Source organism: Knufia obscura (assembly GCF_036327395.1).
Source record: "Knufia obscura strain CCFEE 5817 isolate CBS 148926 chromosome Unknown scaffold_9, whole genome shotgun sequence".
Lineage (NCBI taxonomy): Eukaryota > Fungi > Ascomycota > Eurotiomycetes > Chaetothyriales > Trichomeriaceae > Knufia > Knufia obscura.
This window is the reverse complement of record NW_027042695.1, coordinates 94,226-116,353: the sequence shown is the minus strand read 5'-3', so window position 1 is coordinate 116,353 and position 22,128 is coordinate 94,226. Positions and strand designations below refer to the sequence as shown.

Sequence of the window (22,128 nt, the reverse complement as noted above, 5' to 3'; positions counted from 1 at the left end):
TGGTTCACTCCAAAGCAAAGGAAAGGAAGATCATCTAGCTACCTTTTGACCAGCACTAGCAGTGCGGAACTTCTCCTTGCCCTTCGAGAACAATCCCTTCCCAAGTACGCCAGCCTTTGCTCCATATTTGCTTGCAGAAGCAAGCAATTTCTTTCCATCCTCCTGGATCTGTTTGGCTCCACTAGGTGCACCAGTCGAGTCACGTTGCTGATAACGTGGACGTGGTGATACGGATGATGCGCTTGAGATTGGTTTAGCTGCGAATGCATCAGCATGCTCGGGGGTATTCATGAAGGTCAACCAGTTCTCCAGTTGCCCAACAGGCTGAGTATAGACATCTCGGTTGTCGTTGTAGGCTTTGATGCGCTGTTGCGCACTACCCATGCTCTTGATTTGCTCGAAGGGCACCTTATCCCTAGGGTATGCGCGACTCGAATCGTATGCGAAGGAGGGCCGAGCAGCATTCATAGATCTGGGTGTGACAGGCGAGGGAGCATCCTGGGTTCTTGTTGGAGTCGACGATCGTTCTGCTGTTCCATTTGTGGCTGTGATGGGCTTCGGTAGGTCTTTGGCAAGTGCTCGATCTGCTCGGTCCTGAAAAGGCATAGTGTCAGATAGACGATACTCATCATCGTGAGCAGACGCTGGCTTGTTGACCGTTGTTGCGGGAGGCTCAATCGGAGACGGGGCACTAATTTCGGACGACGCTACAGACGACGACCTAGCTGGTTCTGGCTCTGTGGCAGTAGGGATTTGTGGTAGGGTCGGTAGATCGTTGCCGATGGTAAATGAGTTAGGAGCTGAAGGCGCAGACTCTTGAGGATGCGGTGTCCCGTTCAAACCCCGCGTAGTCTCAAGCCCTGTCGAAGGAGTAACGACGTCACTTAATTGATCCTTCTCAGGCTGCGTGGTAGAGGCCGGCTGCTCGCTGTCACTGTCGGTCAGTTCTGCTTGCGTCGGTGCCTTAGCCAACACGGGAAGGTTCTCTCTATCAGGTGATACCGTCTTGGAATGTGGAGCAAGAGGCCCCCATGAATTCTGTTCTTGCAAAGCCCTTGCCGGCGAAACAGCAAGCGCAGCAGCAGCGAATGGAGGCGAAGTTGGCCTTTGGTTCTCATGCCGCAGTGGTGAAACTCGGCCAGGGTTCGCTATCGACGTCGGTACGATATTGGATGATTTCGGTGTCAAACTCTGGACGATGTCGCTATGCAACTGGTCGGCATCAGGTTCGTCTGAATCTGAATGTGGGATGGGAGGCCTTGTCGGCTCAATTGTGCTCATTCGACTTGTACGAAGTGGAGCTGGCGCTGTAGGCGCTTCCTCCTCTTCATCGCTCCACCAACGTTCTGACTCTTTAGTGGGTGAATCCGCATGTACTGAATCTGTACCAGTTCTCTTCAGTCCGGGGTGCGAGGTAGATAATGGGGCCGGCTTTTCTGCACCCGTGAAAGGTCCTTGATGAGCTTTAGGAGTCACTTGAGAGGCATCTGATGTTTCTGGCCTGGTGCTCGCGAAATCGCGAGCTGCCGAAGAATCAGAGTAAGCAGGTCTCTCCTGCTCCGGTGTGGAAGCGGCGAAATCCCTGGTGAAGAGCGTGGGGTCCTGACGAGTGCTTGCAGATTCGTCGTCAGTTTCGTTGATGCTACTGACTTCAGAGTCGCCACCACGTGAAGTTAGTGACGGACCGTTGAAGATACCAGCCAGAGCATCTCCTGCAGCAGTTGCAGCAGCAAAAGCCTGGGCTTGGACGCCAGTGTACTCTGACCTCCAATTTGCCGAACGTGGTGCAGTTGCCGTAGGAATGCTTTCGGTACTCTCGTTCCTGGTCGCTGGGTTAACAAAACCAGGCCTGGGGCGTAACATGCTTGAGGGCTCAGGCGTTGCTGCCTTTTGTATGCTAGCCGAAGACTGCCAACCGCCAGGCAGGACTGGTCGGAAGCTCTCGTCTCGTGCCATGTGTGGTCGCTGTGATGGAAGGCCTGAAACTGCAGCAGATGGCTTCATATCTTCATTGCTAGCGGGTCCCGTCGATTGCACGTTCTTCTCGAGCGACTCGGATTGAGGAGCAGGAGACGACATGCCAGATGGTTCGAGGCCAGGTGTTGCAGGATTGCTGTCTTGTATACCATGTCTCGCATGAGCTTCTCTCTGAGCAGCTGACCAGTTGGCCCATTCTTCAGAGGCAGTACGTTGATTTGACCGCTCGGACAGTTCTGACATATAGGACTGCTGGTTGCGCAGAGACGGGATTGAGACTTTGTGGCTTGTCCCAGAACCCTCACCACGTAGTGATTCTCTGCTGTTGCCTCTTGAGTGAACCAAGACAGCAGGACCTGGCCTTCTCAACTGTGCCTCTCTAGCAATGTCCTGAGTGGCTGCTGGACTATCTTGAGACATAGAGACGGCCGATTGAGGCTCTGGGATAGAAGGTGCCTCCATACTGAGTGGCCTTCGCGCAGGGGAGGGGCTGTGTCTCCGGTTGGTGCCGAGTCTTCTGGGTGGGGTGAAATCTCCATGGCTTAGTTCACCTTGGCTGGCATCATGGTCATTCACTCGCTTCGCATTCTCTGCTAGGGCGCTGTCCCAGTCTGGCTCTTGGGATCTGCCGAAGATTGGGCTAATCTCAGAAGTGCTTGTAGTGTTTGATCGATGCATCGAGTTGTCGGTCGGAGCAGGTGAGCCTAGCTTCTGGTTCTCGGATTGAAATGCGTCAGTGACCATTGTCCGATAACCATGAGATGGCCTGTGCTGGAGACTGCTTTCTCCGGCATCTTTGTCTGGCACCGGTGGCGGGTGATCTGGCTGATGGGGTGATGTGTGACTGTCAGCTGCGCTGTCACCTGCGAAGAAAGACGAGCCAAAACTTGAGCCTCTCGTGATAACTGGCAGACCACCCACTTGTGGTGGTGGTGATGGTGGTGGTAGGGGTGGGGCATGAGGATCTGTTTGGCTGGCATTGCGCGAAGGAAATGGCGACTCGGCAGTAGAGGCAGATATGGGATCAGGCCTGTCAGTGTATCTCGATGAGGCTGAAGGAAAGCGGGCCGGCAGATCGGTATCAATTCTCTGGATTTGAGACGGGGCGGCATGCTGCTGAGATTCATGCGATGTAGGCATGATCGGAGACGCAACAGGACTCTCCAAATACTCACTTCTACGTTCTGCTACCGTGTCCAGGGTCGGTTGGCGCCTCCGGTTGGAATCAATATCTATGGACTGCTTTGGAGTGCGGTCGGAGGCATCCTTTGCAATCGAGTCCATACTAGGGCGCGAGGATTCTTGAGAGCGTTTTCGTTCTTCTTCTGCGTGACGTCTGTAGATTTCGGCAGGAGTAATGAACCTTGGAGCTGGATCAGACTCTTGTGGAGCAGGTGCAGGAACGGGCGGTGCAGGTTGCGATCGGGCATAATCCGGGAAATCACCATGGCCCAGACTTGCTTTCCGGGGCGGAAACTGTCTTGCACTAGTGTTCGAATCTCTGCTCTCTGGACGTGGACCATCTCTTCTGAATGCATCAATCGATGTTCTTCCGCTTGGCTCAGCAGCAGGCTGTTGAGAGTAAAAGCGAGGATCGCCCGGTGGCGCATTCTGGTGGGGAGGCAGGCCCTGTTGCGGTTGGGCAGCAGAGGCAGAGAAGACGCGCTGCTCTTGACCTCGATCGAAGGACAGTCTATGTGAAGTGTTCAGGGGTGGAGGATTCGTGAAGCTTCGTCTCCCTTGAGACAAAGGCGGATATGCTGGTTCGTCATATCCATCATCGTCATCGTCGTCGTCTCCCCAGTCATCGCCGCCGTAATCGACCTGTCTCGCCTCTGCCCATTTTCTCGTCACACTGCGATTTACATTAGGTTGGTAAGAATATGGCTGCGACATGGTGAACAGATATGGGATGTATGTCGTCGTAGATATGATTAGAATACAAAGATTATGGTTGACGGCATGGGTACTCGTAATCGTAGTCGTGCTCGTAATTGAAGGCGGTCAGAGGGTATGTCGGACTGCAGGCAAGTCGCACAGCGCTGCAACGGTGAGGTGTATTGAGTCCTACTCGTAGTGTGTAGTGCTCCCGTGCGCTGGCGATAACAACAAGCAAATTGGGTATCAACGTCTCAATCGCGAACCAGCAGCCGGACTAAGGTGACTGCGCAGGTAAACGCTCAGGCAAGCTGCAAAACGACAAAGAAACGAGTCAACAGATGTAGTAATTAATGAAGCATGGCTGGCGACAGCTTCAAGTTGAGGTGGACAAATGCAGATAGAAGGCTGATTATGCTTTGTACAACCAAGAATCCTGGCAGTTGCAGCTGCCAGGATCATCGTTCTGACGTGCACTCGGCTTTGGGAGGGAGGAGCGTAAGAAGCCCAGCTGCGCCACAGCTGTCCTCCAAAGTGGCCTAGCTTAGGTGGCACTCCCCCTACGATTGGTGGGACAGATCGAAGTCGATCGGGGTCAAAACGGAGGCTGGTTCGAGTAGTTTGACGGCCCGGGGGGCACCACCTGCACCTGCACGCAACAAAGAGGACCGAAGTTTACCATACTGCACCTGCGCATGTTCCGGGACGGCGATTTTTGGATGAGGACAACATTTCCATATACTTTTCGAACTATTGTACAACAGGCACACACCCTTCCCGACGAGTCCTTTGCAGCCATCTGAAGAGACAGATCTTCTTCATCGCCGAGAACCCTGGATTAATACCATACACAATCCCATAATATCCGCTTCCGGCGGCAACCACGACGACTCCTGACAACAATTCTGTGAAGAAAGTCACAATCTCTACATAGAACCATAATCGCCACACAAGGACAGATCCTACAGCACAATGGTCACATCGATACAGGACCGAACCAATGAGTTCAAAACAATTCTTGCGCAGGCGCAGAAACGGCAGAAAGCACCGACGACCCAGCAACGGCAGTCTCTCTTATCGCAGCAACAGAAGCAAGACGCCAACGGAGATGCAGCTCCTCGCAGTGCCCGCTCACAGTTCGCTCGTGATGCCGCTGCAATAGGCAGAGGCATAACTGCGACAATGGGCAAGCTAGAGAGATTAGCCCAGCGTAAGGATACCTCAGCACATCGCTATTACAGACCATGGTACTGACACGGTGTTCCAGTCGCCCGCAAGAAAGCAATATTCGATGACCGGCCCGTTGAAATCAACGAGCTCACCTTTGTCATAAAACAGGACCTAGCACGCCTAAATTCTCAGATATCGAACCTTCAGACCACCACAGCCCAACAACACTCCTCCCAACCGAAATCCCAAGATCAAGAAGGCCAACATAACAAGAACGTCGTGCTCCTCCTCCAAAATAAAGTCGCCGACGTAGCCGCCAATTTCAAGGACACTCTCGAGGTCCGCACCAAGAACATCCAAGCGAGCAGATCGCGGACAGAGAACTTTGTGAGCAGTGTATCGGCACGCTCGACTCAGTTCCAGGACAACTTGAGATCAGAATCTCCACTCTACCAGACGGGCGCAGGTCAAAAATCGAATCGAGCAGCACAGTCCTCTGCGAATGATCTACTCACCTTGGAACCCTCGTCACAGTCACATTTAAGCATAAATATGCCCCAGTCGGACCAACAACTACTGATGATGGAGGAGGCACAAGCCCCGAATACGTACATACAAGAAAGAGGCCAGGCGATAGAAGCCATAGAACGGACCATCAACGAGCTGGGTGGCATCTTCGGTCAATTAGCGGGCATGGTAGCGGAGCAGGGTGAAATGCTACAAAGGATAGACGCTAATACCGAGGATGTCGTGGACAATGTACAGGGCGCGCAAACAGAACTGCTGAAATACTGGAACAGGGTACAGGGGAACCGCTGGCTTGTGGCTAAGATGTTCGGTGTCTTAATGATCTTCTTCTTACTATGGGTATTAATATCCGGTTGAATGTAACAATAGATAGATGCAGCACCAGTATCAGACCATGTGACCGCAAATGCAACTGCGACCTTTTTGCGGGTCGGCATGCACTTTCCATCTCCTGATACCGATGCTTACGTAACATGCTACCTAATTAAGTTGCAGGCAGTAATGCGGCAATTGTTCCTGCACCGGAGACAGTCTTCTATCTTCAGATCGTTTCTAGCCTGAATGGGTCATCCATCCCCAGATCATGCTAGACATCGTTGTAACGATACAGTGAACATGTTGATGTTGAGTCAGTATGAAAACAACATATTACAGTAAACCTCCAAGAAAACGAACGCGCCTCATCAAAAGCATGAGCCGTAACGCATTAGGTCTGGCGACTTCTCCTGGCTTTTGTTAATGCTTATGCTTCATCGTTACGAACATAGAAAATGGATATGCTGTTAGGATTTCCTTCGTCCTAACAGAAGATTACTGTATAACGCAGTGCTCTGAGCAAAACACTATGAGAGGCTTAGATCTTGTCTTAGCGAGCTCTTGCAACCTCCACCTATGAGAAGCATTCTCCAGGCACACCATGGCCGAGAGAGGACATGAAAGAGCTTGTGGCTGCATCGTCCCTGACTTCTCGACCCCTAAGCACTTTTGCACGAAAACCATAGCCTCAATGGCGACTGCGACATATGAAGGGCAAACAACATCATGACCTAGTATCCTGCATTTCTCCTTCTCGAGCTTTCTGAGCCAGGAGTATGAAGCAAGATCTACGTGCCAGGTATCACTGGCATTGGTTATCGCACTCTGCGAATCCGTGTAACACCTTTACGCGTCTATATTTCAATGCGGCTACTCAACGTGAAGACGCTGAAATTGGAGGAGTTCCACAAGGACACACCCAAATATGGGATTCTTTCACACCGCTGGAATGAGGAGGAAGTCACCTATCGAGACATCACAGAAGATCGTGCGATGATACGCAAATTCAAAGCATGGCCGAAGATCATCTCGTGCTGTCGTATAGCGGCCTCGCGCGGCTTCCAATACGTCTGGATCGATTCTTGTTGCATCGACAAGAGCAGCAGCGCTGAATTGACTGAATCCATCAACAGCATGTATCTCTGGTACGAACAGGCTGAAGAGTGCTACGCTTTTCTGAGTGACGTTAATTCGTTCCGAGACTTTGGGAACAGTGCATGGTTCACTCGTGGATGGACCCTCCAGGAGCTTATTGCACCTACTAACGTTCGATTCTATAACGGCCAGTGGAAGTACCTAGGCTCTAAAGCAGATATGAGCGACTTGCTGTACGGCATCACCAAGATAAATGCCAACGTCCTACGCAGCAAGGCAGATCTTCCTCATTACTCAATTGCCCAACGCATGTCTTGGGCAGCTCACAGACAGACCAGCCGACCCGAGGACGAGGCATACTGTCTGCTCGGCATTTTCAAAGTCAATATGCCTATGCTATATGGAGAGGGCGAGAATGCCTTTCGGCGTCTACAAGAAGAAATTATCAAGCAGTCGGACGACCAGACACTCTTCGCATGGCACGACGAACGTGAGGAGAAGCCAGTACTAGCACCCTCTCCATCGTGCTTTGCCGACTTACACGATCTCAGATGTATCTACCCTACCAACGATACGCGCTTTGGACACACACTATCAAATTCGGGCCTCGCAATCAAGCTCATGTTGATACCATGGACAATGAACACCTACGTAGCGCCATTGAGCTGTGGCCGAGTTCTGACAAAGGGACCTCAGACCCAGCAAACATCGGTGCGTGGTTACGAAAGGCTCGGCATCTTCCTTCGACAGACACAATATGCGAATCACCTCGTTCGTGTTTCTGTCAACGGCGAAGATACAATTATGCTCAACAGCGATATCGTCGCGTCAAAGCGTGATACAATGGCAATCAAAGATCGACAGATCTTCCTTAGATAATCCATGGTTGATATGCCTCAGGAGCTATCCTACGCCTTGTCTTGCTCTTTCAAGGATATCAAGACGCCTTCACAACACGAAAATCCAGACGGTGGCAAGGCTAAATCTGCCTCGGTTTGCGAGCTTGGTGACGACTTTTTACTCCTTATGAGGGAATACCAGCACCAAGTGACTGGATGTTTCCTGCCGAAGGGCCTTCCCAATTACAAGCAGCCGCTTCTCATGTATTTTGGATTCGACCTCGACTTTGCCCCTATCTGTCTAGTCACGACTCGTACCCCTGAACTGTCAGTCTCTTATGATGGTTCCATCCAGGAGTCCAAAAACAAGGATCGTCCTTCAGCATCGGTAGAGGTGCCACTCGGCTGGCTCTTATCTGAATTAGCACGTGGCGAAACATCCACCACAATGCTCGCTTTCAGAGGCTGTTTCAATGCCCCTACAGAGTGCACTGCAAGAAGCTATCTCTCAAGATCTCGTTCGATATCCGGGTATCCCAAGACCTGCACCGACACTTCTGGTATGTCTCAATCAGTCAGCTCTTGAACGACGACTCAAGATCTGCAGCGCCCTCCCCAGAACACTCTCACACACCCGACACCATCGTCGAAAAGGTTCTTGTCAAAAAGCAACTCAACTTGTTCGGTCGATTGTGGACGAAACTAAGTAAGACAAGCTCACAAGAGCGAGCAGGTATTAAGCACGATTCCCCACCGCCATCGCCTGCGCTCAGCAATTGGGGCAACGTTGTCATCCCCCCACAGGAGCAGTACAGCCGTCCACCTCGATTCAGCCCATACAACTCGGACAATGATAGTCTAGAGAGTATCATCGTTACACAACCCGTGAATACGATTACTCCTTTCCCTCCACACCTGTCCAATCCGGGTACTTCTTTCCCACATTCCCTACGCTCAAATATGCCGCGAGCAGAGGATCTAGGCCATACGAACTGACTGCAGACCCATCAGTAGCTAGATATGCCCTACGTACCAGACCCAGGTGGTTTCGATAAGGCGACAGGTCAGCATTCCGAATTCTATCTGGTGTGATAGACCCCTTAGCAATGAAGAAGGTAACCAAATCCTCCAGTGCGTCGAGGTCAAGCACTCACACAGACGGTGGTTGAATGCGAGCCTTACTTCTTGAGCTGGCGAAAATCCGAGTACGGAGTTAATGCGTTGATTGCCTACTACTGCAGACGAATTGCTCACCTAATCGGACAAGGCAAATTCGGGATCCCGCGCATCGAACGGATATCTCTTAAGTGATTGTGCAGTGAGTGGGAAGATAATAAGTCACTAAGATTACGCCTTAGGTCGGATGCACCTTTCAAGACTGATATTCATCGCGAAATTAAGCACGAGGCCTCGCCTTAACCTGGCACACAGAAACAGTGGTATGTCCGAAGCCGTCCTGCGTCAGAGTTCCGGCAACAGAGTCAATCCAAGAGGTCAGGCAGGGAGACTTAGCCCGCTTCTGTCGTGGCAGCGTCATGCTTGACTTGCGTGCATGAAGGTCGTGGCGTACTCAATTGCAACTTGACCTGCCTACTCCCAGCAACATGCTGCAAAGGAAACCGTCGCATCAAGAACGCAGCAAGTGTCGCACCAATGACTATCTCTCTCGCCTTGACCACACGAGAATCTGGTCAGGAGTGAGTGGTGGCTATCCGCCGAGAATCAAAACTCACCTTGAAACGCGTTCCCGGGTGCCTTCAGCTTCATATCAGCAGGTGCAGTGTATTGCCGGTTGACTGTGCTGTACAAGATATGAGGCATCAAACATCTGATTCAGGCAGCAGTGACAGTCTCATTGACAGTACGTAATAACTTCTGCTGTCTCAAATAAATCTTGACCAGGAAGAGAACCTCCAGAATTCCCTTCATACCAAATAATAGTGCATGCTGTCCGCTACAATATAGTCGTCCACAGCCTCGTCCTCGAATCCATGTCAATGTCGTAGCTCATCTCACCTCAAATCATCTCATCATATCCCACTCAAAACGCATCTACACAAGTCAGCAAACCCACACACCCCCATCAACTCACATCAAAACTCACCAAGCGTCATACTCATACTAACATCCGTCCCCTCCACCATCCCCTTAAACTCCTCAAAACTAATCTTCCCATCCCCATCCTTATCCGCCTCCATAATCGTCTTGTCCACAATCTGCTGCAGTTGCTGATCCTTCAGATTACTCCCCACCATCATCTTCAGCACGATAAACAACTCCCCGTTTGATATGTATCCGTCGCGATCGATATCGTATACTTTGAATGCGAACTTGAGTTTTTCTTCTTTGTTGCCTTTTGAGGAGAAGGCGGAGAGGCCGAGGACGAATTCTTGGAAGTCGACGTCGCCGCCGCCGTCTTCGTCGAAGATGGCGATCATTCTGGGGTGGATGTGTTAGATACTACACTAGCCTAGGGTGGATGTGCTAGGTGGCTGACAGGCTTGCGGTGGTGGTCCCGCGAAAGACAGACATAGGTGTTAACGCATCTGTCCGCGCAGCCTCTTTATCGTGCTCTGCTGTGCTATGCTGTACTTGCTCACTCACTCACCTCGTAGCCAAAGGGTTACTCGAAACCTGCGGTAAACTCAAAAACTCCTCCCTCTCAATCGTGCCCGAGTTATCCTACACCCATGTATGTCAGCCCTCGCTTCTCCTCTCCCACCTCACTCTTCCCGTTTGTTCACCCACCTTATCCAACTTCATAAACCTCTTCCGTAACCGATCGACCTCCTCCTTGTCAACTACAGCACACGTCAAGTCAGCTCAGCCCTCCCACGTGTACGTACAGGGAAAGGCAGGCAGGCATGCAAACATACAATTCGACCCCGCGACAATATTGTCCAATACCCCATGGACAGTCTGCCGACTTCTTGCGTCGTACAGTGCGGCAGCGTTAGGCTCTGAGGTTGTGGGGGGCGTGTTCATTGACATGGTTGCGGTTGGATGGGCTGCGGTCCTGCCGCTGGTTGAGTTGTTCGGGATGAGGCGAGTATACGGCGTCGGTGTGCTCAAGAGACTCAAATATGAGGACTTTCACTGATGTGGCTCTTCTCACTCGGTGTAGGCTTGTGTTGGGTGAATATACTCGGTTGTTACTTCAGCTCAAGATAGGTAGGTAGTGGCATGCAGTGCGACAAAGAACATTTGGCGTCAGCACGAACACCGCAGTGCGGCCAAACGCAGACCGACCGGTGACCGCATATCACACCAGTTCATACTTAGATTAGTCTTTAGGCCTCAGGCACGAACATCACGCTTAGATCAGGGGTCGAAGCCAACCACAAACGGAATAGTGTAACTGCGCAACAAGACCCTCGGCCACGCCCAACAGCTTGTTTTGCTTTTGCCAATGCAATCTCCTTTCCAGAAGGGGTCAATATTTCTGCCCCTCAACTAACGGCAGCGGCCTTGGTGAACATGTCGTGTCGTCTCGCCTCCGTCACTCTCGCATCATCCCTCTCCATCAACCGCAGCCAACCCAACTCGCTTTCCCCTGCACCAAAAATTATCGCCCGTCAAGTCCCTCTACCACTCCAAAAGCGCAACAACCACAATTCAGCGCAACTCTTTGTCCATCAAAACCCAACCACAACCACCCAAAAACCATCACAATAATCGACTTAAAATTATCCGCTGATCAAGCGCTACATTCCAATACCAAAACCACTAATTTTTGTCGCTACGGTCAAAAGTTGTGGGTGCATGCGACACAAACAGTCACCGCGTTTCTGAAGTTGAGGTGTCTTCTTGCACTGGGACTCACCTACTGCTCGCCGCTCGGTCGATTTCCGAGCTAATTTTTCATGTTGTCGCTGCACCCCCATTTTGGCCACGCCTAATCCTCACATTACATTCAAATGTCGCGCGCTACTGGTCGGCACACTCGACCAAAAAAGCTCACTCCTAAACAAAATGTACATATATTTCGTGAGGAGCAAGTCGATGCGATCAATGATATCGATGCCGTGCGTAATCAGGTAGAGACTGGTGTAGAAAAAGCTGAGGAATCGGTGAGTACTTACCTGCTTAGTCATCCCTCTCAACTAACATGTGCATCAGGAATACCATCTGCAACAGGCCATCAAAGCATCACAGGTTCTGAAACAAGATCAGAAGATAAAAGATGCATATATCCCCACGCCACCTACCATATCAAGTGACATCCAATATGATGTGTTGTATCCGAAAGGATGGCAGCAGCCAAACACGTACATACGGTCGTCGGCGACGGTCGAGGACTGCAATCCCATCTCATACTGTATGGATGAGGAGGATGAGCTCAACTTGAAACTCATCAATGGCAAGCTGTCTGGCCAGCCGCCGATAAGCGAAGACCAGTTTGAGGAGGTGATGAGTTTCTTCGAGGAAACCGTATCGATAGAGCAACCATTTGCTAGCGTGAGTGCGGAGGTCATGTCCCTGGAAGAGCTTCTTCAGCACACCACCGAGTCGACGCCAGACGCGGTGAGAACATATGCCAAACCAATATACGAACATTGGTCGGCCCGGCGAGCAGCCAAGGGTAACAGCGCCCTGCCACCACAGCTGCTGTTCGAATCTGGCAAGGAGAGTGATGATGCTGACCCCTACGTTTGCTTCCGACGCCGCGAGATCCGACAGACTAGGAAGACACGGCATCGTGATCTGCAAAGTGCTGAGAAGTTGCGCAAGCTTCGCTTTGAACTAGAGCAGGCAAGAGACTTGCTTCGCATGGTGAAGCAGCGTGAGCAAGCGAGGAAAGACCAGCTCGAGATCGATAAGCAGGTCTTCGAACAACGACAAGCCTTCCGAGAACTCAAGCGCAAACTCAAGCAGACTGGTGACGATGATCTTCTCATCACCCAGAAGAAGCAGAAGTTGGCCCCACCTATGCCACCACCAGATCAGCAGCTAGGTCAACAGCTTGTCAGTGCCAGACCAGGTCCAGAGCTTAAGACGATCGAAGATCTGCGCGCCGAGAGACAACGTGCCATCGAAAGTGAGATTCAACTCAATGTGGAGAAGCACATTCGATGGAACGAGGGATATGTCGACAAGACGACATTTCCTCTTTCACCGGAGAAGGACCGCGCTTTTCGTGACGTGGATGCACAATTTCTGCCTGCTGTTCCTGCCACATATCTGCCAACGCCTCCAGCTAGCATTTCGGAGGATGAGGCAATAGCCGAGAAGCCGACCGATGATGGCGATGTTGAGATGAAGGATATTTCGAGATCGTCGACGCCCTTCAGATATGCAACGCCAGATGATGAAGACGAGGACAAGCCCCAACCACCAGCGTTCAGAAGGAGGATCGGAAGAGGAGGTCGAATATTGGTGGATAGAAGATTTGCATTCAGAAGCAAACAAGACCGCGGTCCAGATGACGACCGTTTCAAGTACGATCGTGACTCGGAGGACGAAGACGACGAGGATACGCTCTTCGATGGCAGTCATATGGGACAAACGACTCGACAGTCGAATGAGCGAAGCTTGCTTATGGCCAGGTCGTCGGCTGATACCCAGGCTGCGAATGCCAGAAGAGCACAGATAGAGCAGGCTAATGCTGGTCATGCTCCTGTTCAACCTCCACAAGCGCAGATAGCTGCAGGAGGTTCCTAGGAATACTTTCTTGACCATGTTTGAATATAAAAATCGTGATGCCAATAGCGATGGTCTTCCCCAGTCATTTGCAGGGCTTTTGTCGTCTTCCCGAAATTTCATGGTGTCATAAATCGAGGAAACGGTTTTTCTTTTTCGACCAGAGTCTCGTATCAACGAGCAGATCTCTCAATTCCCAGCACACGTGCTAGGACTGAACCAACGTTGAGGCACATCCTTGAGCCTGCATGTGGCGCAGATCAGGGCGGGTAGTGCTTGTCGGATGTGATCGTCGACGCTGTACTCTGAAACCTGCCGCTACCGTCATCTTCTCTTGCAGAACTAGGTGTCTCTGACTGCGTAGATGTCACCGATGCCGTTGTCCGCACCGTAGAGGTTCAACGCTGGGATACTGGGGTATTGGAACTCAGATGGCGGCTAGTTGTAAGCCGGATCGGATTGATGAGCGCGGTGTCCGCTGAAGGTCGCCGGAATAGACATGCTGCTTCGCCGGAGAGGATGTAGGATATAATCTTTGGTGTGCTTGGTCAGTCCATGGGAGGATGGCTACCAAGCCAGGACATTCCCGTCATGGTTCCAATATCGAGCCAGCCATCATGCCGAACTGAAATAAACTGGGTATCTGATATTGTAGAGCACCAGCGCTGAAATTATGAATAAATATCTGAAGAATCGTCAGATAGAAGAAATGCAGAGTTGAGTATGAGAGGAGGTGAGGTACTCAGCGGCACTTGACAACGAAGCACTGGCAGGTGACAAGGAATGATGTGTGGGCGCAAGCATGACCGCTGGCCCACTCCTCTCACAAACTCGCATCATTTTGACTTCTCGGGGCACTTGCCCGCGCCGATCCTGCTTCTCTTTCTTTCGAAGGCCGCAATATCGTTTCTCCGTAAAACCAGAGGCCATCGATGACCATATTCTCTCATCATATTGGTCGAAGTGTGATTGTATCGCATATTACACAGCGTAGACGTTCGGAATAGGCCCCTGACAGGTTGATAGTCTCAGCAAGCCCAGAATTCTCATTATCTTGCGTGCAGGAGTGGTCCGGCGTTGGGTTACCAGGAAGGCGAGTTAAAGAATAAAGTTGACCTTGACACCAACTTGATCGATCTACACCGGACGTACTCTGCAATTATACTTCAAACATCGCCTTGCACATTTCACGGCTGTTGGGCATCTGAGCCTAGAGACTGAGATACAAATCAAAAGCAGTCTATCGCGTCACGATGATCGCTATTGGCTTAGAAGGCAGCGCCAACAAGCTAGGCGTTGGCATAGTCTACCATCCACAACATGACAAAAACAGCCTAAAGCCTCCTCCACCGGCGCAGATATTATCAAACATCAGAGACACCTACAACGCACCACCAGGCGAAGGCTTCCTTCCCAAAGACACAGCACTCCATCACAGGCGGCATGTCACAGATCTAGTTCGCCGCTCACTCGTCGAAGCGAAACTATCGATAGACGATGTCGACTGCATATGTTACACTAAAGGGCCAGGCATGGGCGCACCACTGACGAGTGTCGCCATCGCCGCACGAACAATGAGTCTGTTATGGGACAAGCCAATGGTAGGCGTCAACCACTGTGTGGGCCACATCGAGATGGGCCGTGAAATCACTGGCGCTACCAATCCGGTTGTGCTATATGTGAGTGGAGGTAACACACAAGTTATCGCGTACAGCATGCAGCGGTATCGTATATTCGGGGAGACGCTGGACATAGCAGTCGGTAACTGCCTCGATCGCTTCGCGCGAACGTTGAATATCCCTAATGACCCAGCACCTGGATACAACATTGAGCAACTGGCGAAAAAGGGCAAAGTCTTACTCGATCTGCCATATGCCGTCAAAGGTATGGATTGTTCGTTCTCTGGGATTCTTGCGAAGGTTGATGAGTACGCCTCGCAAATGAATGCTGGCAAACTGCTCGACCCCGCCACAGGCGAGAAGATCACGCCCGAAGACCTCTGCTTCACGCTACAAGAAACAGTGTTCGGTATGCTCGTCGAGATCACAGAACGAGCAATGGCACATGTCGGCTCTAACCAAGTGCTTATTGTCGGTGGTGTCGGCTGCAACGAGCGGGTACAAGAAATGATGGGGATTATGGCGAAAGAGCGAGGCGGTAGTGTCTATGCTACAGATGAAAGGTTCTGCATTGACAACGGGATCATGATTGCTCATGCAGGACTTTTGGCCTATGGAACGGGTCAAACCACGGATCTGCAGGACAGCACGTGTACGCAGAGATTTAGGACAGATGATGTGTTTGTTGCTTGGAGGGACGATTAAATCTGGAGAAAATAACGCCCGAATGAACAATGCAGATATGAGCAACGAAACGACGAGATCATGAGAGATGAGAGCAAGCTGAAGCGTTGACCACCTGAGCTGAGCAGAGCATAATATGATTCATGACAGCAGCGCCCCACTCTGATGCTGGTACACCCCTATCCCTGACCTCGGCACTTTCAGAAAGTCCTATGTGTTGGCTGCTTCACAGCCATGCTCTTGTACCGATCTTGCGTTCGGATTCGTGCGTGCTTTCCGAACTTCAAGAGAACCGCAGGCAGGAGCAGAATAGCCAGCATCACGCATGCCATCAGGATATGCAAGCCTCGAAGGCCCATGCCGGCAAGCCAATACTCGAGGACGAAAAGAATGACGACAGAGATTGCGTTGCGGGTGAACACAACACCTACCAGTGCATCGCCCACGATCTAGTGTACTGTCAGCAGGAGAAGTACTCAATGGAGAATCTTGTCTTACATCTTGATAGCAATCAGTGCAGTATGCAAGCGCTATATCCAAGCACACGATCCACCCAAAGCCGAAAATGACACAGCCGACCGCAAGAACAATCCAGTGGACGCCCTAACCGTGTTAGCATAATGTTTGCGATGGAAAGCCTCAAACTCACATTTGATAATCCAATACCGAAAATAAGCATCCCGACGGGCAAAAACACCGAAGCTGGAATAGCCATCCACAATCTCTGTTCCGGCTCATATATACCTTGGTTCCGTTTCGCCAGCCACATAATCGACTTATCGTTCAACCAACCGCCCACAAAGAAGCCGATGAAACACCCGATGAAGGGTGGAAGGTTGAACAGACCAACTCCAGAAGGTGAGAAGTTGTATGGCGGTTCGATCAGGTAGATGGCCTGTATGGTCGTCAAAATGGCGAAACAGGCCAGGACTGAGCCGAATGTGATTGCGGTGTACGCCACAGCCGGGAATGTAGTAAGGATGATGAGCGGCTGGTAGAGGTGTTGGAGGATCGGGGCATCAGTGGGAGTATAAAGCGCCATGCGCTGCCTGTAGGTTTTCGGTGTGATGCTGGGGTCGACGTGGAGTCCTGTGACGTTTCCGCTTGGCTGCTGGGACTCAACAGCTGTGAGATCTGCAGAGGGCATCTTTCTTCCCTGGACGCCATCATCGGTCAAACCATCGTGCTTGGGTGCGGAGACTCCACGCTTCGGGACAAATTTCGACTCCTCATAGAAGAAGATCGTCGCAATGAACTGGATGGAAAGGAAGATCACACACCACCACCACATCCAGCGCCACCCTTGACCATTCGCAACGTATCCGGACGCCACCGGACCAAGGAACGCGCCCACAGAAGTGAGTAGCAGGTACCATGCATTCATCGTAGCATGCTGATGCACGAAGAAGATGTCTGCAATGCTAATCTGAACTACCGTTTCGCAGATCGCTCCCCCCAGACCAGTCAAAAGATTCGCACCTATCACAGTCGCCCCGCACTTTTGCCTGCCAGACGCAACCTGCCAGTTGTACTGCACAACTAAAGATGTAGAGAGGACGGCGGCCGTATTTGTGGACGAACGGCATGAAGAAGATGCAGCCGACGGCGAGACCGGCGTAGTTGGTTGCTGCTCCTGCGTTCAGGATCCATACGTCCAAGCCAAGTTGGTCTATCATTGGCCCCCATGCGGTATACCCGATATCCAATTGCACGAAAGTCCATAGGATGAAAGAGCAGACGATGCCATAGTTGAGGAACTTGCGGAATGAGCTCCAATTCAGTGGGTCGTCTGGGTCGGAAGTTGGTATCGGGAAGAGATTGACTTTGCTGGTGTCACGGTCCTTGAGGACTACTGTGCCCGGAGCCCAAGTGTACCCCGGCGGGAAGGATTGGGTGTTGTGAGATGCCATGACTGGTGACCATAGGTAGAGGTTGAAGTTCAGGCATCGAGCAGCACGTGGCACCCGAGGCAGCTTTATCTCGAAGTCATCACTCCATGCATCAAGATGGTTATCTCGGAACCATGGGGATATGCATAAATTAGGAAAGTACAAGCAGCATAGCTCGAGGCCGGCCCTCTCGAAAGCACATCTCCGGCACGCTTGCTTCTTGCTGGGCTCTATGGCCAACATAACCGACAAAGAGGAGGATGGGATGCTGGCCTAGAGGTGCGGAGAAATGCGCCGCCTGAACGCCAGTAAAGATAGGTATCGACACAACCAATGGGAGGCTTGTGGGGACACAGTCTTGGAACTCCGCTACGTACCGTATCTTATCTGAACTTGCCCAAGTCTACTGTAGAAAGCTTTACCGCGCGTGCCTGTCAGCACGTCCACCGAAGGTGAGGTGTTTTGTCTTCAGGTACTAGGACCCAGTATACCTGCGCATCGCATGCCCCCCAAAGATTGTCGTCTGGCCTGGTCAACACCAATTGCCGATGCCAATGATGGTGTTGAGCCGTCATCGACACATATGTCCATCCGGTGTCCCGAGGTCATCCGGGTAACTACTATCGACTGCGATCATGGATCGGACTTTCAGCGCTCCTGTGAGCCTTGCGAGTTGTACCCATTCGCCGCGATCGAGTTCCTAGATCTAATTTCAAGAAGACCACGGCAGTGTGACGATATATGAGCGCATAGTCTACGACATTTGTTGCTAACGTACTTCAAGCCTCGTTTGTTCGTGCTTGTCGACACGAACGTATGTCCCTTTCTCCGACAACCTCTCTCGTCGATAAAATCGACGGCTAAAAACGAGATCTTGCGCAAGCTCACAGACGAGAACTCTCCGGAGGCTGCGTGGCCTGGTTGTCAGGCATCCGCCTCCATCGCACCCTTATCATCCGATCCTCCCCGAAGACCTTCATCGTCTCGCCCAGACTCAGTATGAGGTACCTGCCATCACTCTCTTCCTGAATCTTGCACAATCTCCGCTGCGTATCGCCCACAAGATACGGCAGATTTGCTGACCTCATATGGTGCAGGAGTATGGGTCCTTGCTTGTCGCCTTGCTCATCGAGGTAGAACTGGCCGGTATAGGCCACATAGTTCTTGCCGAGCTGTGCCCATTCGGCGTCTGTACCCGGTGCTGAGAATTGCTTTTGTCCAGGGGTGAGGAGTTGCGCTGACATATGCCCGTCTGGGGTATACATAATGATGCCTTGTGCCTCTGGGCCCATGGGATATTTCTTGTCGGACTCATCGTTTGGCATATACGCGCAATACTCGATCAGTTCCCACGCGCCGATGAGCTGCTCTCGGAGTGATTTTGCCATGGTCTCGGGTCTAGTGTTTGGAACTATGAACAATTTGGGGATTATGTACTGTCAAAATGTTAGACCTTTATGTTCTATGCTTGGATGAGCTTCTTGATATCTGCATAGGAGCCGGGATACTAGCACATCAGTCAAGAAGCCGAAGCGAGGCAAACATTCACCCTTTCTCCGCATTTCGGCAAGCGGCTCCAACTCCACAGACGCTGAGTCAATGTTCCACTCAAGATGTGAATGGTCATTGGCTCTTACTCCAGGTTGGACACTGCTGAGGAGTGTGCGACAGAGCCGAAGCACTTGCTGCCTCCAGCGAGTCATGTCGGGGCGAGTCAGCCTCGGTGGGCTAGGCTTGCCCTTATGCTGATAGACTTTCAGATGCAACGCGTGATTTCCAAGTAGAGTCTCGACATCACTCAACGATATGACAGAAGTCAAGATCACCGACGCCGATATTGGTAAGTGATACAACCTATCAGAGCAATGTCAAGCTAACGCGAACCAGGCGACAAGCTTCAAGGCAAGACTGCCATTGTGACAGGAGGCTCCAGCGGGATCGGCCAGGGCATCGTGCACTATCTGACCAAGTCCGGCGTCAAATGTCTGATCGGCGACGTCCAACCGCCCACCGAACCTATCGATGGCCCCATCTACCAGAAATGTGATGCCGGCAGCTGGAGCAGTCTATTAGCCCTCTTCAGGCGCGCCGAGAAAGACTTCGGCCGCATCGACATAGTCGTTCCTAACGCTGGATTTGGAGACAGAGGGGACTTCTTTGACCACAAACACGACAATGGAGATCCTGTTGAGCCTGATTTTGCTTGTTTGAAGGTGACTCTCCTGGGTCAAATGATGACCGTGAAACTGGCAATGCACTTCATGCGCAAGCAGCAGCCCCAAGGTGGGGTTATCGTGTCAACTGTTTCGAGGAGCGGTTATGATTGCCAGAGCATTCCAACATATGCTGTCTCGAAGCATGGCATGATTGGTCTGATGCGCGGCCTGAGGAATCACACGCCTACCTGGAATATTCGTGTCAACTCGATTGCACCACATGTTACCGACACTGCTGCTGTGAGATCGGTGTCATGGCTAGTGCCCGAGTTAGAGAGAGTCGGTATTCCTGTCAGCTCAGTCGAAGAGACTGCTCGGGCGGCAGCCTTTTTGGCAGCAGATGAGAGCTACAATGGATGTACAATTAGCATCATGGGCAGTGAGTACCGTGAACTTGAAAGTGGAGTTGAGAGGCATAAGCGAGATGTGATGGGCAACGACCCACGATTTGATATGACGGAGGAACAGCAGAAGGTGATGGGTGAGTGCTAAAACAACATGAGGTTAGCATAGCAACTAACGTGGACAGACAACATATTCCCGCCTGCTTCAAAGTGGTGATGAGGGCATCGCGAACCGACTTATTTGCTTGTACGTCGTCCGCTTCTCAGCGAAGCTATTTCCGATCGAGAGCCCACATCTAGGTGCTCCACAGCCCTGCAGCCGCAGGTTAGCCGTAAGGATTCGTTGGTCATCACAGAACATAGAGCAGCTAAAATGACTGTTCTTCCCTAACCTCCCGATACATACGAGAAATTTGAGTATCGCGACATCAAAATTGCTTGCGTGCGTGTAGGAAGCACTTGCCTCGTCAACGCGTTTTCGTCATCACGTGATCAAGAAAACCGCCAGAAAGCACGACCGCGTGAAGCCTTGCTTGCCTGTGAGCCTAGTATTGCGTGCCTATATCAGATCGTGCCTGCGTCCTCTCGTCAACACCCAGACAAGAGTCGGCTTTCAGCCTCACCCCACGAGTCAGGGCTGAGGGTTGTGTGACCAGCAACGTATGCGACGATGCATTTGATTTATAGCACACCATCCTGCTTAAAGCATGACCGACCACGCCGTGGAAGTATGGTCAAATCAATACCCGCCATCATTGCATCGCTGGTTCCACATATCTAGCAGATCTTTGGTCACACCAATCACCACGGAATCATATCCCCACCCACCTGCTGGAACGTCCCACCAATCTCCTTCGTAGCACCATCAAACAACTTCATCAACCCATCAACGCTCTGCTGAACCGTCATGGGAGCCGCAGTCCCGCCACTCCGCATCGCAAGATCATTCCCCAAATCAGTCTGGACCCAACCAGGATGAACAGGAACAATCACCAAACGATCCTCTTCCAGATTGGTCTTGACAGCGAAGTAGTTGCCTGCGGCTTTGGACATGCCATACACGACTGTTGGAAAAGGAATCCTGGCGCCAGCACCCATCGATGCGAGGGTCGTGGACATCAGGAAGAACTTCGGTGTATGCTCCGAGGCAAGTAGGAGGTCACGAGTAGCCTGGTAAAGGAATATGGGCGCCATGGTATTGACCGCGAGCTGATCGTTCAGTTCCTTCGCTGTGACGGTGTGGCTTGGACCCCACTGGGTATTGATCGCTGCGTTGGCGACGACGATGTCGAGATGTTTGATGTCTGGGTGGCTGGCTTGGACTGATTTGATGAGGTTGTGGGCTGCGGTGGGGGATGCAGCGTCGTACTCCACAGGGATGATGTTGCTGCCTTTTGCAACAGTGGGAACGGAGGTGATCATTGCTTTGGCTTTTGGTGAGGTCGGTGGGTCTCTGATGGCGGCGATTATGTTTGTGTTTGGGCGGGCTGCGAATGCGGCGAGGAGGCCGTGACCGATGCCGGATTTTGTGCCAGTGATGAGCACGTTTGTGGTCGACATTGCGGGTGCTGGTTGTTACTCGTGCTTGTGGTATTTGTATTGTTGACTGGTTTCCGCCCTGACGTGTTCGATATGGTGCTTGAGTTTGTGGTCAAGTTGCCTTTGAGCTTGCGGGATCATGGTTGATATACCTTTTCAGCATGACAGCACGGGTGTTCTGTCGCTGTGCAATATACTGCTTGGTCAGCCACGGCCCATAGACGGGCCCCCTCGAGATACGGAAGCAGGTTAAACAGTCCAGGTATGATATGTTCGGCAATAATATGCCGGACACGATTGTGGCATAGTCCACCCGGCAAAAAGATCGACCATGCCATGTGTAGGGCGCCAGTCGGACCTTCAGGAGCCTTGTCCAACCGGTTGCACAGCTCTAG

At 51.6% G+C, this 22,128-nt stretch overlaps 11 protein-coding genes across 11 annotated transcripts; 5 read left to right on the top strand and 6 right to left on the bottom strand.

Moving 5' to 3' along the window:
• Positions 1-30: 30 nt before the first annotated feature.
• PMZ80_007376 (uncharacterized protein) lies at positions 31-3,873 on the bottom strand (the record flags this gene model as incomplete). The annotated part of the gene is made up of 1 exon (XM_064875784.1): positions 31-3,873. The coding sequence occupies one exon, from the start codon at positions 3,871-3,873 to the stop codon at positions 31-33; it is 3,843 nt and encodes a 1,280-aa protein (XP_064728048.1).
• Positions 3,874-4,827: 954 nt separating this feature from the next.
• On the top strand, positions 4,828-5,910 carry sed5 (Integral membrane protein SED5; the record flags this gene model as incomplete). The annotated part of the gene is made up of 2 exons (XM_064875783.1): positions 4,828-5,065; positions 5,123-5,910. The coding sequence occupies 2 exons, from the start codon at positions 4,828-4,830 to the stop codon at positions 5,908-5,910; spliced, it is 1,026 nt and encodes a 341-aa protein (XP_064728047.1).
• Positions 5,911-6,732: 822 nt separating this feature from the next.
• Positions 6,733-7,842, top strand: PMZ80_007374 (uncharacterized protein; the record flags this gene model as incomplete). Its single annotated transcript, XM_064875782.1, has 1 exon — positions 6,733-7,842. One exon carries the CDS (start codon positions 6,733-6,735, stop codon positions 7,840-7,842), a length of 1,110 nt encoding a protein of 369 aa, XP_064728046.1.
• Positions 7,843-9,895: 2,053 nt separating this feature from the next.
• Positions 9,896-10,793, bottom strand: CNB1 (Calcineurin subunit B; the record flags this gene model as incomplete). Its single annotated transcript, XM_064875781.1, has 4 exons — positions 9,896-10,241; positions 10,411-10,484; positions 10,551-10,603; positions 10,679-10,793. The coding sequence occupies 4 exons, from the start codon at positions 10,791-10,793 to the stop codon at positions 9,896-9,898; spliced, it is 588 nt and encodes a 195-aa protein (XP_064728045.1).
• Positions 10,794-11,719: 926 nt separating this feature from the next.
• Positions 11,720-13,463, top strand: EPL1 (Enhancer of polycomb-like protein 1; the record flags this gene model as incomplete). The annotated part of the gene is made up of 2 exons (XM_064875780.1): positions 11,720-11,872; positions 11,922-13,463. 2 exons carry the CDS (start codon positions 11,720-11,722, stop codon positions 13,461-13,463), a joined length of 1,695 nt encoding a protein of 564 aa, XP_064728044.1.
• Positions 13,464-14,695: 1,232 nt separating this feature from the next.
• KAE1 (putative tRNA threonylcarbamoyladenosine biosynthesis protein kae1) lies at positions 14,696-15,766 on the top strand (the record flags this gene model as incomplete). The annotated part of the gene is made up of 1 exon (XM_064875779.1): positions 14,696-15,766. One exon carries the CDS (start codon positions 14,696-14,698, stop codon positions 15,764-15,766), a length of 1,071 nt encoding a protein of 356 aa, XP_064728043.1.
• Positions 15,767-15,945: 179 nt separating this feature from the next.
• Positions 15,946-17,129, bottom strand: PMZ80_007370 (uncharacterized protein; the record flags this gene model as incomplete). The annotated part of the gene is made up of 2 exons (XM_064875778.1): positions 15,946-16,194; positions 16,395-17,129. The coding sequence occupies 2 exons, from the start codon at positions 17,127-17,129 to the stop codon at positions 15,946-15,948; spliced, it is 984 nt and encodes a 327-aa protein (XP_064728042.1).
• Positions 17,130-17,166: 37 nt separating this feature from the next.
• On the bottom strand, positions 17,167-17,655 carry PMZ80_007369 (uncharacterized protein; the record flags this gene model as incomplete). Its single annotated transcript, XM_064875777.1, has 1 exon — positions 17,167-17,655. One exon carries the CDS (start codon positions 17,653-17,655, stop codon positions 17,167-17,169), a length of 489 nt encoding a protein of 162 aa, XP_064728041.1.
• Positions 17,656-18,518: 863 nt separating this feature from the next.
• On the bottom strand, positions 18,519-19,022 carry PMZ80_007368 (uncharacterized protein; the record flags this gene model as incomplete). The annotated part of the gene is made up of 1 exon (XM_064875776.1): positions 18,519-19,022. One exon carries the CDS (start codon positions 19,020-19,022, stop codon positions 18,519-18,521), a length of 504 nt encoding a protein of 167 aa, XP_064728040.1.
• A 418-nt stretch (positions 19,023-19,440) lies between these two features.
• On the top strand, positions 19,441-20,411 carry PMZ80_007367 (uncharacterized protein; the record flags this gene model as incomplete). Its single annotated transcript, XM_064875775.1, has 3 exons — positions 19,441-19,474; positions 19,522-20,331; positions 20,380-20,411. The coding sequence occupies 3 exons, from the start codon at positions 19,441-19,443 to the stop codon at positions 20,409-20,411; spliced, it is 876 nt and encodes a 291-aa protein (XP_064728039.1).
• Positions 20,412-20,995: 584 nt separating this feature from the next.
• PMZ80_007366 (uncharacterized protein) lies at positions 20,996-21,754 on the bottom strand (the record flags this gene model as incomplete). The annotated part of the gene is made up of 1 exon (XM_064875774.1): positions 20,996-21,754. One exon carries the CDS (start codon positions 21,752-21,754, stop codon positions 20,996-20,998), a length of 759 nt encoding a protein of 252 aa, XP_064728038.1.
• Between the last annotated feature and the right edge of the window lie 374 nt (positions 21,755-22,128).